The sequence below is a fragment of the Nannospalax galili genome, unplaced genomic scaffold (assembly GCF_000622305.1).
Source record: "Nannospalax galili isolate Female #2095 unplaced genomic scaffold, S.galili_v1.0 scaffold1191, whole genome shotgun sequence".
Taxonomy (NCBI): Eukaryota; Metazoa; Chordata; class Mammalia; order Rodentia; family Spalacidae; genus Nannospalax; species Nannospalax galili.
The window spans coordinates 1,670,217-1,689,513 of NW_008330570.1; the positions used below are offsets into that span (position 1 = coordinate 1,670,217).

Below are 19,297 nucleotides of genomic sequence, written 5' to 3' on the forward strand. Positions count from 1 at the left end.
GACAAGGCACAGATTTATGCTATGATTAGTTTAGGTTAAAGGGGGCACAGCCTGAGTAAACTATGGAGCGAAGATAAAGCTTAGAGGTGAGGAAGCTACATCTTGGTGGAGTCTTCCACTGTCCATGGACACACACACATATTTTCAAATGGCAGAGGCCTAGTGCACAATTTTTCTGCAAAGTGGTAGATATACTACATCCCTATGACTCACTCAAGATTCCAAACAGAGCTGGCACCCATGATGTTTGTGGTAGGTAGGAAGCAAGAATAGACTTTATTGTTTTGCTTTTCTAAGCATCTCTTATTCTGTAGCTAAGGCTAGCCTTGATCTCATGTTAATCCTCTTGTCTCCACCTCCCTCCCAAGTGCTGTAATTACACATGTGAACCACCAGTTGGGCCAGAAATTGGCCTTTCTGAAAAGATTCCCAAGAGATTCTTTGTCAAAACTTCTTTCACAATCATGTGTTATGTGATTCTTTCTCATTCTCATGAGTGTATGGTGGTGTCTTCCAGAGACTGATATGTGATTTTGCAAAAGAGTGAATACAGAAACAGATATGAGAATCCATTTAACTTCATTAAGTCAGACAGTAAAAATATCTGCAAAAGAAAAATGTCACTTTTTTCACTAAATCTTTCTATGCTTTGGAGGTTACTATTAAAGAGATGGGGTTTGGAAGTTATTGTAAGTAAATACAAATTTGAAAACTTTGATTTATTTTTTATTTTTATTTTTGAGACAGGGTCTCCCTGTAGCCCTAGCTAGTTTGGAACTATGTAGACCAGACTGGCCTCGAACTCACAGAGATCCACCTGCCTCTGCCTTCTGAATGCTGGGACTAAAGGCTGCACCACCATGCCCGGCTGAAAACTTTGAATTTTAATACTAATACATATAACCTACATAAAAGGTTTTAAGCATATATCCAGTACCCTATGAGCATTACTGCTGGTATGGGCCACTTAATCCTTGGCACAATGTATGCTTCACTTTTTTATTAATTTAAAAAATATTTTATTGCTGGGCGTGGTGGAGCACGCCTTTAATCCCAGCACTTGGGAGGCAGAGGCAGGCAGATTTCTGTGAGTTCAAGGCCAGCCTGGTCTACATGGTGAGTTCCAGGACAGAGGCTACAGGGAGACCCTGTTTCAAAAAGACCAAAAAAATTTTTTTTTATTTTTATTTTATGTGTATGAATGTATAGACTGCATGTATGTAAGTGCACCCATGTCGTGCAATGACTGAAGGTCAGAAGTGGGTGTCTAATCCCCTGGAACTGGAGTTAAATGGTTGTTAGCCACTATGTGGGTGCTGGGATTCAAACCTGGGTCCTCTGCAAAGGCAGCCAGTGCTCTTAACCTCTGAGCCATCTCTCCAGCCTGATTTTTTTACTTTATATTGTAAACACATCACTTTAAACTTAATTCAACAGATCATTTGCAAAAAATCTCATTAAGCTTATTTCAAAGCATGGGGATTTAATCTGTGAACTGAAGCATAACTAGCTTTAGTTAAGAGTACAAGACACACAGCATATTTTCCTTTGTGACATCAGGATGTAATAATACTTTAATGTATACACAGATTGGAGACATGAAACAGGAAATTCATACTTTATGATAAATTTTAAAAGCACTCACATATGAGTAATATGTTGGATTAGATTCTAAGTGAGTGGCAGCAAATGGATGGCTAGTCCCAAATGTTAGCTAAAACCAGAATTTTTAAAATTTTTATTTTATATGTATGAATGTTCTGCCTGCATGTATATATGTGCACCCATGTCATGCAATCCCTGTGGAGGCCAGAAGAGGGCATCAGATCCCCTGGAACTGGAGTTGTGGTGGGTTGTTAGCAGCCATGTGGGTGCTGGGAGCTGAACACAGGTCCTCTGCAAGGGCAGCCAGTGCTTTTAACTGCTGAGCCATCTCTCCAGCCTTAAAAATAAAATCTTAATTTGGGGGTGGGGGGAGTAGAAAAAAAATTAACTGTTTCTTAGAGAATTTTCTGTTTTTTAAAAATTACATAATTAAAGGATTTCTTTTTGGAGGTTGTGCTGGAGATTGAATCTAGCCTCATACATGCTAGGCAAGCACTTTACCACTGAAGACACATCCTCATTCTATAAAATTACATATTTAGAAGGTACAAAAATGTGTGTAGGCAGATGAATACCAACGTCATACTAAGCTACACAAATTTACCCTTAAATGATAATATATCTTAGATATTGTTGCCAAATGAATACTTGAATCTATCTTGCCAACAGAGTGAATACTGAGAATGCTTTGGAGTTTAGGCACAGCCGGAGTGAAAATAAGTCTTCCTAGCCTTTATTATATCTGAGTTTTAAAATAATTTCATTGATGCTTCTAACTTGCCATGTATTTTAATGTATTGCTATTTAAAAACCAAGATAGCTAAGATTTATATATATACCTGCTGTTTGGAAGTAAACTTTGAATGCTAATGTTGCAAACACTTTTGCTAATTAAGACCACATTAAGATTCTAAATGCTAATAACAGCTGTTTAATATATCATATTAACCAGTATTTTCAAATACGCGTTTTTCCGAGTAGCTTTTTGAAAAAAGTGCACTGAATACAGTCATATGTTACACTATCTTGTGGTTATTAAAAATCTTCTGATCAGGAGTTAAACAGCACTCAAACCACAGGTTCAGTGAAACTGACTTCTGTCTCCCACTTTAGCACATCCACTTCCAACCATTTCTCTGCAAAATTCCTTAAGTTCTCAAAAAATCAACACCATCAAAGTCTTCTAAAAGGTTCGGCAGTTTTCTTGAGTCTCTGAATGATCACAGCATTCTGCAAATCTGCTTCTTCCAATGTGAGTGTCTCATCCAGCAATCTGAGGAAAGGAAGAGCTGTTGCCAGGCAAAAAGGAGGGCTTCTCTGAGATCCCTGGTATTTCTCAATGAAGTCCTTGATGTGGCTCACTCTGTAAAATACCACAAACTATTAATTTTATGAAAATCTGAACTAGTTCACTGAAAGTAATACCAACTTGTGTAGGTATTTAGATTTGTTAAATACAGAATAAATTAATCATTTGGGCTTTCTTTTTTTTTTTTTTTTTTGAGTGCTGGGATTACAGGTCAGTGCATAGTTTATGGGTATGTGCCACCATGCCTAATTTATGTGGTGCTGGGCACTGAACCCAGGGCTTTGTGCATATGAGGCAGGTACTTTACCAACTCAGCAACATCATTACATCTCAAGTTCCCCATTCTTGTTTGTGTGGGCTGTGGATGAAACCCAAAGGCTCATGCATGCTGCATGCTACTCAAGAAATCTACTACTCGGCTAAAATTCAAGCCCTTTTAAAATTGACCCCTATATGTTTATAAGAATGTACTCTACCAAATGAGCTACATTCCCAGCTTATAATCATTACAATTTTGAATGTAGCTCAAAGTTATTTATCCTCACCTTTGTATGTGTTTAAGAGATTGCACAAGTAACTTATCAAAATTAAGATTTCATTAACTTTTACAACATATTATTATTATTATTTTTTGTCTTTTTCTGAGACAGGGTCTCTCTGCAGCACCAGTTGGCCAGGAACTCACTATGTAGACCAGGCTGGCCTTGAACTCAGAGAGATCCACCTGCCTCTGCCTCCTGAGTGCTAGGATTAAAGGCATGCACCATCATGCCCAGCCTAATTTAATTTTCTTGTTAATTTATTATTTTGCATGTTTATGTGTTACTGGGGTATGGATTTGTACATATGAGGTCAGAGACAACTTTCTGGAGGTGGTTCTCTATTCACTTTTACTTGGAGTTCTAGGATCAAACTCAGTTTGTCAGGTTTGTACAGCAAGTGCTTTTATCCACTGAGCCACCCCCTAGCTCTATTAATTTTTTTTTTTTTGTCTTTTGAGACAGGGTCTCCCTGTAGCCCCAGCTGTCCTGGAACTCCCTATGTAGACCAGGCTGGCCTTGAACTCACAAAGATCCGCCTGACTCTGTTTCTGAAGTGTTGGGATTAAAGGCATGCCACCATACCCAGCTCTATTGTTTTTAAACCAAAACTATGACTATTTTCTTTTCTTTTTTTTTTTTTTTCCTTTTGGTAATGGTGGGGATCAACCCAGGGCCTTGTGCATGTTAGGCAAGTGCTCTACCACTGAGCCACATCCCCAGTCCTCAGAATATTTTCTTACCACTTGTAATTTCTGTCTTTATGTTTATTGAAACTGTGTGCTTTTAGACTTAATTTCACAAACATTTATCAAATCATATAATTTCAAAAATGAAAAATAGAAGTAGACTTAATAAGCAAGCTGATTGTTCCTTACTCTTGGATATTACTCACACTCATCCCCAGAGTCATTTTTGGTTCAGTCATCAGTGCACGTTTTTCCATATACAGGTATGTTAGTGATACAAACTTTCTTTTGTATTTTTCAATACTGGGAATTGAACCAAATGTTTTGTGCAAGAATTGTGCCACGTAGTCACACTCTTAATATGATATAAAATAGATTTTTTTTGAGACAGGAGTTCATGTAGCCTAGGCTGGCCTCAAACTTGCAAGCAGCAGAGGATAATTCAACTTCTGATTCTCCTGCCTCCAATTCCTGAGTGCCTGATATATATAAGATTCTAGCCGGGCGTGGTGGTGCACACCTTTAATCCCAGCAGAGGCAGAGGCAGGTGGATCTCTGTGAGTTCGAGGCCAGCCTGGTCTCCATGGTGAATCCAGGACAGCCTGGGGCTACAGGGAGACCCTGTCTCAAAAAGACCAGAAAGAAAAAAAAAAGATTCTATTGCAAAAACAAACGAACAAAGAAAGAAAAACTGTATAAAAGATGAGAGAAGGTAATGAAAAATTATAAATCTGAGTTTTGTAGCACAAGATTGTAATCCCAGCTACTGGGGAGGCTGAGACAGGAGGACTGAAGCAAGGTCAAGGCCTGCCTGGGCCACTTTGTGAGACCCTGCCCCAAAGTTAACTAACTCATGCAAGTTGTTCCACCCATACCTCCACACCCATACCCACTCACTCTCTAATTACACACACACACACACACACACAAACACTAAACAGCTATAAGAGGATGAAAATAGTAATGCCTGTTAAATAAAAAGAATGTAAGAAGAAATTTTTTAAAGAAACAAGAGAAACCAAAGAGAAAAGATGGTAACTCTAGACCCCACTTACTTCAGGAAATTATGATCACTTGGGCTGGCAGGATATCTCAGTGGGCAAGGATACTTGTTATATAAGCCTGACACACCATGAGTTCAATACTCAGAACCCATATAAAGATGGAAGGAGAAAACTGAGTCCACAAAGTTGCCCTCTGACCGCTCGACATCCTCCCCATCATACACAAAGATATAGAGTAATAAAGTTTAACAGGTTGTGCATGGTGGTGCACGTCTTTAATCCCAGCACTTGGGAGGCAGAGGCAGGCATATTTTTGTGAGTTAGAGGCCAGCTGGTCTACATAGCAAGTTCCAGGCCAGCTAGGGCTTCAGGGAGAACTTGTCTCAAACAAAAGACCGGAAAAAAAAAGTTTAACAAACAGACCAAACATTCTAATGGAGGGGGTATCTAAAGCTGGGTATGGTGGCACATAACTCTAATTCATCTAATTCAGCATTCAGAAGGCTGGGGCAGAAGGATTGCTACAAGTTAAAGGCCAGCCTGGACTATATAGTAGACTACAGAGTAAGACTGTCTTGAAAAACAAACTAAAACAAAAAACTAATTTTATCTGGGCATGGTAGTACATGCTCATAATCCTGGTACAAGGGTGTTGAAGCAGGATTGTGAGTTCAAGGCCAACAGGGATTACACAGAGTTTCAGGCTAATCTAAGATACCCACCAAGCCCCTATCTCAACAAACAAACCAAACAGCCCAAGCAAGGTGATTAATCATCACTTAATAAAAACTATAGGCCTTTTAAAAATTGTTATTTTTTTATATGTATGAGTGTTTTGCCTGCATGTATGTAAATTCACCTGTATCATGCAAAGCCTGCAGCAGTCAGAAGAGAATGTGGGATCCCCTGGAATTGGAGTTATGGGCAGCTGTTAGCCGCCATGTGGGTGCTGGGAATCGAACCCAGGTCCTCTGGGGAAGAGCAGCCAGAGCTCTTAACTGCTGACCCATCTCTCCAGCCCCTCTCACCCCCTTTTTTGGTCTTTGGAGACAGGGTCTCATTTGATAGCCTGGAACTTACTATGTATACCAAGTTGGACTTGAACTTACAGAGATCCACCTGCCCCAATCTCCCAAGTGCTAAGATTAAAGATGTGTGCCACTACACCAGACTCAACCAAGAAATTTTTTTAAAAACTTTGAGAATTTCATACATGCAAATAAGGTTTTGATCAAATTCATGCCCACTCCTTCCCCTCCAACATCTCCCATATCTCCCTATCACTTTATTCTGACAACTTTGTGTATTCTTTTTTCTTTCTTTCTTTTTCTCACTTTCTCTCTTTCTCTCTCTCTCTTTCTTAATGGAGCTTTTTGCTACTCTTAACATCCTCCCCTCTGAAGAGGTAACCCTAAAATCTTTTAGGAATTAGATAAGAGCTCCCAAATACTTTTGACATTTTTGGCCTTTGGAACAGAGTCTGTTCCCAAGGACATTTTGATTTTTTAAAAAACATTTTATTTATTATTTTTATGTGTATGAGTGTATTGCCTGCATGCATGTGAGTGCACCCGTGTTGTGCAATGCCATGGAAGTCAGAAGAGGGCTTTGGATTCCCCTGAAACTGGAGTTAAGGACAGTTCATGTGGGTGCTGGGAATCGAACTCGGGTCATCTGCAAGAGCAATCAGTGCGTTTAACTGCTGAGCCATCTCTCTAGGCCCCAGACATTTTTATTTTTAGCTAAGAAACTAGTTACTTTTCTTTGGAGTCTTTTTACCCTAACTGCCTAGCCAATTCCTACCTCCTATTCTTATCACACCACCCTCTGAAGTTACCCAGCTTGTCACAAGATAGGGAATCGGGACTCAGACCACTCTGGCTTCTTCCATGCTGAACAGGGAGGGAGGCAGGGTGAGACAATTGGAGTACCCCTTCAGTGGGTCTATCTAAGACTCCCAAATTGCATAACTCTTATCACCACGTTGGGGCAGGACCCAGGCACTCTCAAGAGGATCCCTAAGTTCTCAGCCGCTAGCCAGAGGAAGGCTGGAACAGGCACTCTGGTGGTCTGCTGAGATCTCAGCTTTAACCTACCAACCCTCTGCCAGGGGCCTTGGAAGGGGCCTCACGTAGTCCCAGTTAGGGGGTTGGGTACAGGGCAATTTGGGGAAGCTCACCACCACGTGGGGGCAGGATCCTGGCCTCTCAGGTGGGTCCCCTGATTTCTCAACCCCTAAGCTAGAGGGAGGCCAGAAGAGGCACTCTGGCAGTCCGCTGAAATCTCAGTTTTATCCTACCAAACACTCAACCAAAAATTTTAAAGTAGACATATTACCCATGAACCTATTTATGGCTGAGGAAGAAATAGTGTCTCCACTATAAGGTAAAGTAATTTAAAAGTTACTAATTTTATCTCTGCTGAACCTAATTATATAACTTTAGATCTATACAGCAAGCTGGGTGTGGTGGTATACTTGTAGTTCCAACTACACTAGAGCTGAGGCAGGAGGATTACTTGTGTTTAGGAGGTCAAAACCAACCAGGGCAAAATTGTGAGACCCTTGTTCAGAAAAAGCCACACAGACAGAGATGGGGTTGAGGGGAGAGAAAGAATGCTTCAGCAAACAAAGAGACTAAAACATAAAATAACCAAATCCCTAACTATTGTAGGAGATTTTAGTATAACCTTGTGCTGGATAGCTTTAGTGTCAACTTGACAAACCTGGGTTGAGGGAGCCTCAATGAGGGAATTGCCTCCATTGGACTGGCTGTGGCCATGTCTGTGGGGCATCTTCTTGATTACTGAGTGATGTGGGAGGGCCCATCCCACTGTGGGTGCTGCCACCCCTGGGCAGATGGGCCTATGTTGTATAAGAAAGCAGGCTGAGCAGGGGCCAGGGGAGCAAGTCAGTAAGCAGCGTTCCTCCATGGCCTGTGCCTTAGCTCCTGCCTCCAGGTTCCTATTTGAGGTCCTCCCTTGGGCTCCCTGATGAACTGTGACCCAGATGTATGCCAAACCTTTTCTTCCCCAAGTTGGTACTGGTCAGAGTATTTTGTCACAGCAATGGAGAAACAAAATAGAACAACCTTCTTGTAACTGACAAAATAAGCAAAAAGTGATGGATATATATCATATATGATATAGCATGATATATGATATAGTACGATCTAGTTCTAGGGGAAAAAGAAAACTTACAAAGCAATGTGGAGTTGGAGCTGACAAAAGGAAAGACAGACCAATGAAATACAGAGTGGAGAGTCTAGAACAGATCCAGACATTTGATTTACGAAAGGATGCCAATGGGTGAACTGAGGACCCAGGTTCGGTTCTCAGCACTCATATGGTGGCTAACAATTACCTGTAACTCCAATTCCAGGGGATCTAGCACTCTCTTCTAACCTCTATGGCTACTGCATGCACATGGTGCATGAAAACATTTATACACATAAAAAAACAAAAATAAATATACCAATGGGCCCCAGGGAAAGGAGTCTTCTGTACAAATAGAACATGGCCAGGTGTCATATTGTGGCCCAAGGGCATTATCAAGTGACACAAGTAAACTCTTCAATGGGGACCTGCCTCTTGTGCTTCTGGTCCTTTGATGGTTAAAGAAGGTGGGAGACACAGTAAGGACCTGCAGCCCTACAAATGAGTCCTGCTAAGATTCATATAGCTGTATCCAGAAACACAGGAGAAAGAAAGACTGATTATTCTCTGGCACAAGATTTTTATGATTTTACTGAACAATAGGAAAACTGGCATATTCATATAAACAAACATGGACTGTTACCAATAAAAATAAAGTGAATAAATAACATGTGTGAGGTCCCCAGCAATGACGAAGGGGGAAGAGGGAGGGGGAGGGGACCTAGCTGCAGTAAATACATTGTTGAGTGCCCGAAACATAATACTAAGTTCTATAAAGTTATAAATTACATACTGTATTTTATATTGTTAGAAGAACAATTTTTGTTTCTTTCCTAATCAATTTAGTTCAACAACCTGGCAATGTTGGTGTATGCTTGTAATCCTAGCACTTGGAAGGCTGAGGCAGGAGGATCAGGAGTTGGTTATGTAGTAAGTTTGAGGCCAGCCTGGGCTAAATCAGACCCTTATAAAAAATAGGGAAAGGCAGGTGGATCTCTGTGAGTTCAAGTCCAGCCTAGTCTAAATAGCAAGTTCCAGGCCAGCTGGGGCTACAGGGAAACTCTGTCTCAAAAAAAAAATAAAAAATAAAAAATAAAAAAATAGTAGGAGGCTGGAAAGATGGCTCAGTGGCTAAGGGCACTTGTTCTTCTTGCAGAGGACCTGGGTTCAGTTCCCAGCACCCACATCACGTGGTTCAAAACTATAACTCTAGTTCCAGGGATTCTGACATCCTCTTCTGATCTCTTCATCCATTGCACACGTGGTGTACATTCACACACTTGAACACGCACATAAAATGAATAAAATTTTTAAAAGCAGTGATATGCTAAAGGTAGATCAATGTTAAGAGTGCTTATCTAGGGACTGGAGAGATGGCTCAGTGGTTAAGAGCACAGAAGACCCAGGTTCAGTTCCTAGCACACATATGCAGCTAACAACCACTTGTAACTGAAGTTATAGGGGATCCAACATCCTTTTCTGGCCTCTGCAGGTACTGTACACATGGGTACAACTTAAATACATAGAGGAAAGGCACTCATACACTGCATATTTTAAAAGAAATTGAGCTAAAAATACAGCAAAATGAGTATTCTTTGGAAAGAAATTTGACACCAAATGTTGGTTTGCCACTGTGCAAAAACTATTAGAATATTTCTTTCATATGTACCAAAGAGTTATTATTTTAAATTTTTCTTTATTATTTTTATGTATATGAGTGTATTGCCTATATGTAAGCACACCTGTGTTGTGCAATGCCTGTGAAGGTCAAAAGAGGGCATCATCAAATCCCCTGGAACTGGAGTTACAGGTGGTTGTTAGCCACCATGTGGGTGCTGGGAATTGGAACCTGGGTCCTCTGCAAGAGCAGTCAGTGCTCTTAACTGCTGAGCAGAGCCATCTCTCCAGTCTCTAAAGAACTATTTATTAAGTTAAAAAGATTTCATATACTTTGTTACTATAACAGTGATTTAAGACCTATTGTGCTGTAATCAACATCATTTGCCTGATAATTGGTGGTAATGGCTCTTCCTTCACAGAACTTTCTGACCTTGGCCAGAGTCTCCTGCTTTAGGAGTTCCTTTAGTGGTTTCACTTTGCTTTTTATTTATTTTTATTTTATCATAAAGTGTCGGTCCCTGTCCATCCCCCCCAGCCCCGCCCCATTTAACCTAAGACCTTGAGCAACATTCTCTAGATTCATTCATTCTCAATGCAAAGCTTCATCAATTGAGTCTTGGGAGTCTAATAGGTTTCTCTCTCTTTTTATTATTTTTTGACTTTTTAAAAAATTTTATGTGCATGAATGTTTTGCCTGCATTTATGTAAGTGTACATGCATACAATGCCTGAAGAGGCCAGAAGAGGACATTGAATCCTTTGGAACTAGTTAAAGACAGTTGTCATGTGGGTGCTGGGAACCAAACCTGGGTCTTCTGCAAGAGCAGCTAGTGCTCTTAACCACTGAATTATCTTTCTAGTCCCTCCTCCCTTTTGGGACACATGTAAGGCTGGCCTTAAACTTGCTGTGTAGCCAAGAATGGCCTTGAACTCCTCATCCTCCTGCCTCTCCCACCTGAGTACTGGGATATAGGTGTGCACTACCAAGGCTGGCTGCCTTCTTCATTTCTTTGTGAATTAACTTGAGGTGCATCACTTTTTTTTTTCTGTTTGTTTGTTTTTGTTTTTTTGAGACAAGGTCTCCCTATAGCCGCAGCTGGCCTGGATTTTCTAATGGAGACCGGGTTGGCCTCGAACTCACAGAGATCTGCCTGCCTCTGCCTCCCGAGTGCTGGTATTAAAGGCATGTGCCACCACGTCCGGCTATTTTTTAATATTTTATTTATTTTTTTTTAATTTTTTTTTCAGTCTTTTTGAGACAGGGTCTCCCTGTAGCCCCAGCTGTCCTGGAACTCACAGAGATCCGCCTGTCTCTGCCTCCTAACCACTGGGATTAAAGCGTGCACTACCACATTAGGCTTATTATTTTATTTTATGTGTATGTGTGTATTGCCTGCATGTGTGTAAGCGTATCTATGTTATGCAATGCCTGTGGAGGTCAGAAGGTGTTGGATCCTCTGGAACTGGAGTTACAGATGGTTGTTAGTTGCCATGTGGGTGCTGGGAATCGAACCCAGGTCCTCTGTAAGAACAGTCTGTGCTCTTAACCATTGAGCCATCTCTCCAACCTCCATACATCACTTTTATATCAAGAGTAACAAACAGCATTTTTATGAAAGAATTCAGTTTGGGCTACAAATTACCAACATTTTCTTTCTTCACACTCCTTGAAGTTTTCTGGTTTTTCTTTTGCCTCTTTTTGTTTTGAAACAGTCTTGTTATGTAACCTATGCTGAACTTGAACTAAAGATTCATCTTGGTCTGGTTAGTAATTGGAACTTACTTTTCCTTTTCTGGTTCATGTGAAGGATATTACAAAGTTAAAGATGAAGAAACACACAGTTTTGGTATGAAGCAGGGACACAGAACTTCATACTATGTATTGCAGGCCGGCCTCATTATACCACAGTAAGTGGTACAACTCATTATGTATCCCAGATGGCCTCAAACTTGTAATTCTCCTGCATTAACCTCCTGTTGTTCTGGAGATGGCATGTCACTATGTTGTCAAGTTGGCCTTGACCATCTGGGCTCAAATGACCCTCCTGAGCATCTGGGACTAAGGTGCATGCCACCATACTCACCTTGCAGATAATGCTAATGACTGATTTTAAAACATATTAAAAACTGGGGCTGGCATCACATCTTTAATCCCAGAACTCAGGAGGCAGAGGCAGGCGGATTTCTGTGAGTTCCAGGCCAGCCTGATCTACATGGTAAGTTCCAGAACAGCTAGGGCTACAGGGAGACCCTGTCTCAAAAAGACAAATTAAATAAATAAATAAATAAATAAATAAATAAATAAATAAATAAATGCTGGGCATGGTGACACAGGCCTGTAATCCCAGCTTTAGTGAGACAAACACAGGAGGACTGCTGTAGGTTTAAGGTCACCTTGATCTATATATGACAAATTTTAGGCCAGCTAAAGCTATATACCAAGATTGTAGGGGCTGGAGAGATGGCTCAGCAGTTAAGAGCACTGGCTACTCTTGCAAAGGACCTGGGTTCAATTCCCAGCATCCACATGGAAGCTAACAATTATCTGCAACTCCAGTTCCAGGGGAATCTGATGTCCTCTTCTGACCACTGCAGGCATTGTACAACACAGGTGCACTTACATACAGGCAATACACTTATACACACACAGCCTGGGTTACATAGAGCCTGTCTCAAAAAAAAAAGCAAAAAATAATTATTTTCAAATTACATATTTAGAGATGGGTATAGTAGTACATGCCTATGATCCATCTACTCAAGAAGCTAAGGCAGGAAGACTGAAAATTTGAAGCCATCCTGAGAAAGATCTCATGTCAAAAACATACTAAAAGCAACCAAATTTTTCATATAAATATAGTTAAACAGAAACTAATCAAATGGCCAGAAAGAAAATACATAAAACAGACTGAGAGCCAGGCACGTTGGGTCATGGTTGTAATCCTAGCACTTAGGAAGCCTAGGCAACAGAGTAAGATCATGTGCCGCCCCCCCCAAAATCTCCCAAAATAAAACACCCCAGATATAAAATATATCAGAGAATTCTATTTTAAATTGACACATTAAGTTTAGAGAGTTATTAAAAATCCTTCATTAGTTCTCAAAAATCAGTGTTTTCTAAACTTAAGAAATAGATCTTAACACTTGGGGGAAAAAAATCTGACAAATACAGAAAAGGAAGACTCACCTATGAGAAATGTTAAATTTCTGGATGATTCTTTTCCCATTGGCTAGCCAGATCTGTACACTGGTGATGGGTTCCAAGTTGTTCAGTGAAACAGTAGACATAGCATTTTTATTTTCAACTTCAATATTCTTTGCTTTAGAAACAATTTTTGGTGTAGCACTAAGAAAATCCAGACAACAATATCAGATACATACTGTTACATTATTATAAAATTTTTACAGTAGTTTTTAGGAAGTCATAACTACTTCCTCAATAATAATATGTTAGTTGTGTCCACAATATATAATAATTCTAGGAATCTAACGAAGTTATGCTCATCCAACTAATCTGTAAGCTTACAAAATGCTATGTAAATTAGCTTTACCTAGGGTCCAAGATAGATTCCTGTTCTCTATAGAGGTTAGTCCTTGAGTTATAAAGGAATAGAAAGTAAACAAAGTATTTTGAAAGGTATTTTCAGATATTTCTGTATGCAAAGTTGAAAATGTATGCACCTTACTACAGGGAAGTGTAATATAAGAATTCATTAAGACCAAAAAAAAAGTGAAAAGGTCCAGGTGTGGTGGCCCATGCCTTTAGTCCCACCCAGCACTCAGGAGGCAGAGGCAGGCAGAGCTCTGTGAGTTCAAGGCCAGCATGGTCTACATAGTGAGTTCCAGGACAGCTGGGGGCTACAGGGACACTGTGTCTCAAAAAGAACAACAACGAAAAAAATTACTTTTTCCAGTGTTGAAGAGAACTTTCATGTTCAAAAGTCAGCAGAGGTGCCCTAGCACTAACAGCAAAGCCCCAGTGCTAGGGAGAAAAAATGATTTATCCAATTTTGTCCCCAGTAGGCACTTTTGATCTAATAAATCCCCCCAAATACCCAGGATTAGTGTTGTCATATGTTAATATTCACTAAGGTATATATGATTTAGGAATAATCACAAAATTAGTAAGGGGCTAAGGCTAAATGTACACCTCAGTTGGTAGAGTACTTGCCTAGCATGCATAAATCCTGGATTCAATCTCCAGCACTCTTAATCTCATCTGGGTGCTGGGTACCTCAGCAGTAAGTACTTGCCTAACAGGTATATGGCATGGGTCTGACCCCTGGTATCAGAAAAAAATTTCATTTCTAGCCGGGCGTGGTGGCACACACCTTTGATCCCAGCATTCAGGAGGCAGAGGCAGGCGGATCACTGTGAGTTCAAGGCCAGCCTGGTCTACATAGTGAGTTCCAGGACAGCTGGGGTTACAAGGAGACCCTGTTTCAAAAAGACCAAAAAAGAAAAAAATTCATTTCTAATAGGAAAAATAAGTTCTGCATGGCTAGAATAATGACAGAATGTTTGCTATGGAAAACAGACAAAAAAATATACTAACCTTCCTAGTCTGTGACCCTGTCCTGAGAAGGGCTGGAACACAGGCTTTGTAGATATACATATTTCATTTTTTTTATCTTCAACTTTAACATCCACCTCCTCTTTATCAAAAACTCCCTGCAATTCTGTAGGTAATTCCCTTAGAAAGAAAAAACACAAAATGATAAAGCTTCTGATGTTTTTCCTTTCTCTGAAATATATCAACTATGGGCCAAATGAACTGATGAAAACATAGGTTGAGGATGTAGCTCAATTGGTAGAGTGCTTGCCAAGCACGCACCAGGTCCTGGGTTTGATCGCTAGTACCACATAAACTAGGCATGGTAGTGTATGATGTAATACCAGAACTTGGGAAGTAGAGGAGGGGATAGGGAGTTCGAGGTCATCCTTGACCACATAGCAAGTTTGAGGCCAGCCTGGATTACAAGAGACTGTCTCCAAAAAACAGATAGAGGCCCAAAAGATAGCTCAGCTGGTAAAGGTGGAAGGAAGGAATGCAACAAGAAATAGAAAAGAGACACATACTCTATACAATGGCATAACTGAATGTATTTACAATATCAAATATTATGAACAATACCCAAATCTAAAGAGTATAAAGTAATTTTTAAGACCATACATTGAGTTTTATGGTACTATCTAGAAAATTACTAAATGCATGAAATAGTGGATTACATACTGCTAAAATCAAAGTTTTATTTATTTTTATTATTATTTTTATTGCCAGAACATGAGGTTCCTGTTTTATTCACAGCCATGCACAATTTGAGTGTTTTCAATTTTTCATTTTTTTTGCTCATTTTTATTCTGTTTTACTTTGTTTCCTATTCTTTAAAGTATTTTATTTATTATTTTTATTTTATGTGTATGCATATATTGCCTGCATGTAGGTAAGTGCACCCCACGGAGGACAGAAGAGGCTGTCGGATCCCCTGAAACTGGAATTATGGACAGTTGTTAGCTGCCATGTGGGTGCTGGGATTCGAACCTGGGTCTTCTGCAAGAATAACCAGTGTTCTTAACCGCTGAGCCATCTCTCCAGCCTAATTTTATTATTTTTAAAAAATGTTTTATTTATATTTTTATTTTATGCATATGATTGTATTGCCTGCATGTAAGTGCACCCATGTCATGCAGTACCCATGGAGGTCAGAAGAAGGCATCAGATCCCCTGAACTGGAGTTGAGCTGCCATGTGGATGCTGGGAATCCAGGTACTCTGCAAAAGCAGTCAGTGCTCTTAACTGCTGAGCCATCTCTCCAGCCCCTAAAGCTTTATTATTTGTGTGTGTATGAGTATATGTGTTTGGGTGTGTTTGTAAAAATATCAAAAAGCAAATTACATACTTCCAACATACAATAGAACTGAACATACATTCCCATTCCGAAAGGGAGGAATCAGGGTATGGTGAGGAAATACCAGACCAAAGCAAGATCAGAAACCAGGAAGGCAAACACTAAATCCTATAGTGCCATGTTTGATGCCTGGGACTTTAGTTCTAAAGTGCTTAGATGGTTCAGCCCTCTCCAGCTTTGCTTCCTGCAATATACACTTCTCTCAGGCTGGTTCCACTCCCAGTATGCACCTTTCCTTGGCAGATGTCTCCCAGCTCTGGCATCTAACATCTTGGATCTCCACTGTAACCCAGGCTTTACCTTCACAGCTTCATGCAATGAATGGCCTCTCAGGGCTTCTTGGCCTGTCAAGAGCCTTCTTTATGCAGGGACTTTCCGACTACAAGCTGCCTGGCCTCAGCAACTCTCTGAAAACATGGAGGAAGAATTCATGACCTCCTCATTCTTGCATCTTTCATGCCTCTAAAGCACCAATGATACTCCCAAATTTGGCTGCCAGCTTAGGATGGACCTTGCCCTCCTTCATTCACATTACCAGCAGCTTTTATATGTGGAAGTGATTGCTTCCTAGGAGCAAAAACCCCTTAGGCTCTCTTTCACAAGCTGAAAGCTTAGCTGGGCGAATTCTTTCTTGAGGGTACTCTTTCCATAGTTCAAGTACAGATCAGCAGGTCTCTTCTTACTGGGGCTAATCTACTTATCAATTATAGCCTCTCTTCTAGGACACTCCTTGGCTGCAACATTAAGCTTCACAGTGCTCTCTTTCTCTCCAAACTGCACATTTTGTATTTCTTTCTACTCCACTTACACCTGCATAAAATTTATCAGTAATAGCAAAGCCACATAATCAATATTAAGCTTTCTTTGAAATTTCCTCCACCAAAAAAATTAGTCCATTATTTTTAAATTTAATCTCAGGCAAGTTCTTAGGCCTTGGGCAGAAGACAATCAAATTCTTTGCAAAAATATCCCAGTTATTGTTTTAAGTCCTTGTTTCCCTCTGGAACTACATTGCTCTCAGCACTACTTTCTTCCCAGTTTCCTATTAGAAACGCCCATAGAAATCTCTGCTTATAGCATTCAACAGCTTTTCTAGTCCAAATTTCTGAAAGTCTTCCATATTCCTCCAAAAAACAACACAGTCAAGTTTTTCACAGTAACATCTTACTCTCTGGTTCCAAATTCTGTCCTAGTTTTGTTTTCTGTTGCTATGATAAACACCATGACCAAAGGCAACTTGGGAGGAAGGTGTTTATTTCACCTTATAGGCTGTAGTTACTCACCAAGCCAGGGTAGGAACTCAATCAGGAACCTGGAGGCAGGAACTAAAGCAGAGACCATGGAGGAATATTGCTTACTGGCTTGCTTCCCCCTGACTTGCTCAGTGATCTTTCTTATACATTGCATAGTGGCATTGCATAGTGGGCTGGGCCCTCTTATATTAATTAACAATTAATAAAATGCCTCACAGATGTGGCCACAGATCAATTCAATGGAGGAAATTCAACTGAGGTTCTCACTTTCCAGGTGACCCTAGTTTGTGTCAAGTTTACATAAAACTAAACTGCATTGGGAACTTAAAATTATTGTTAATTTTCAACTTTTTTAGCTCTAGGTTGCATTAGAAGCTGAAGATCAGGGCCAGAGTCATAGTTCTGTGAGTGAAAAAGATACTTGCCAATAAGTCTCAGTTTAATCTCTCTGGATCTACATGGTAGGTGTGGTGGTTTGAATAAAAAATGCCCCCCATAGGCTCAAATATTTGAATACTTAGTCCTCAGTTGGTGGTTGTTTGGGAGGTTATGGAATCTCTAAGAGGTGCCATCTTGCTGGAGGAAGATGTCACCAGGAGCAGGCTTTGAGAGTTCAGAGCCTCACCTCTGATAAAATGTATAACTTGCAATAAGGACATGTATAACTTGCCATAAGGACATAAATTCCTCAAGGTAGCCAAACAGCCCAAACTGGAGGGGTGGCCTTTGATCAGGCCTTATCAACTAGTCACTTCCCTGGCTGACAGAGACTGGGTACAGGGGTGGCTTACCTCCTGCTGTGCCATAGCCTGCTCTGGTGGCCTGACCTTATCAACTTATCACTACAGAGACTGTTTGCAAAGTCAACCTGCTGTGCCAAAAGATAACTAGTGCCTGCTTATCCAGAGAAAAAAGCCTCAGGAAGGAGACCCTTAAGTACCCCAAGGACACTGACACCTGACATGGAGCCAATTCCTACAGCTGTATTCAGCAGTGTTCCTATATAAGACCAGATTGTTCTGCTTATTCTTGCTGATGTCTGTATCCATAAACAGAACTGGCCCTTTGCTATGTTCTCCTGAATTAAAGAGGACATATTCCTTGCCTGTTGCAGATCTGGCTCTGTTTCTTATTTCTTAACCTTAAACTCCTTCCTTATTCTGCTCTCCTAAATCTAACAACCTCACTTCCAGTTTTCTCTCTCTTCTTCATGTTTGGGGCTCAAGATGTGAGCTTCCTGCTCCTGCCACTTGCTGCTATGCCTCCCCACCATGATGGACTCTTACCCCTCTGGAACCTAAGTCAAAATAAACTGTTCCTTATTTAAGTTGCCTTTGGTCACGGTGTTATCACAGCAACAGAAAAGAAATTAAAACAGAAGTAACTCCTGGTACCAATTTCTGTCTTAGTTTATGTTACTATGATAAAACACTGACTAAAACTAGCAGGGAAGGAAAGGTTTATTTAGGTTTACATATTACAGCCCATTATCAAGGGAAACCAAGGCAGGAGCTCAAGCAGAGCCCTGGAGGCAGGAACTGAAGCAGAGACCATGGAGGAATGCTGCTTACTGGCTTGCTCAGTTACTTTATCTTTTTCCTTTTATTTTATGCATATGAGTATATTGCCTGTATGAGTGTATTGCCTGCATGTATGTAAATGCACCTGCTGTGTTGTGCAATGTCCGTAGAGGTCAGAAGATCACTGGAGTCCCCTAGAACTGAAGTTACGACTGGTGGTTAACCTGGTCCTCTGTAAGAGCAGCCAGTGCTCTTAACCATTGAGCTATCTCTTCAGCCCCTCAGCTACTTTTTTTTACATAGCCCAGGGACGGAACTGCCCATAGTAGGCTAGGCCCTGCTACATCAACTAGTTATCAAGAAAACGCCCTGCAGACATGTCCCACAGGCCAGAATGATAGAAGAAAATTCTCCATTGAGCATCCCTCTTCTCAGGTGACTCTAGTCTGTATCAAATAGACAAAAAAATAAGCAGCGTAGTAGGAGAGAACTGACTTCTGAAGTTTGTTCCCCCACCCTCTACATATGCTTGTACATAAACATATACACAAATCAGTAGTTGTTTTTTTAAAAAAAATTCAAGGGCCTGGAGAAATGGCTCAGTGTTTAAGGGCACTGGCCGCTCTTGCATAGGACCTGAGTTTGACTCCCAGCACCCACATGGTGGCTAATGGCCATCTATAGCTCTAGTTCCAGGGAC

General features: G+C 40.6%; 1 protein-coding gene across 4 annotated transcripts in view; it reads right to left on the reverse strand.

The window, feature by feature from the left end:
* Window positions 1–2,031: 2,031 nt before the first annotated feature.
* Window positions 2,032–19,297, reverse strand: part of Ubxn2a (UBX domain protein 2A) — a 45,508-nt gene continuing 28,242 nt past the window's right edge. For 3 of the 4 annotated variants that reach the window (XM_029553951.1, XM_008848847.3, XM_008848845.3), the window contains exons 5-7: window positions 14,471–14,608; window positions 13,103–13,261; window positions 2,032–2,968 (exon numbers count right to left, since the gene is read on the reverse strand). In XM_029553951.1, coding sequence (XP_029409811.1) covers window positions 2,779–2,968; window positions 13,103–13,261; window positions 14,471–14,608 — 487 coding nt within the window. In that variant the 3' untranslated portion in view covers window positions 2,032–2,778. The remainder of the gene's footprint in view (window positions 2,969–13,102; window positions 13,262–14,470; window positions 14,609–19,297) is intronic. The other variant, XM_017802208.2, reaches the window with a different exon arrangement.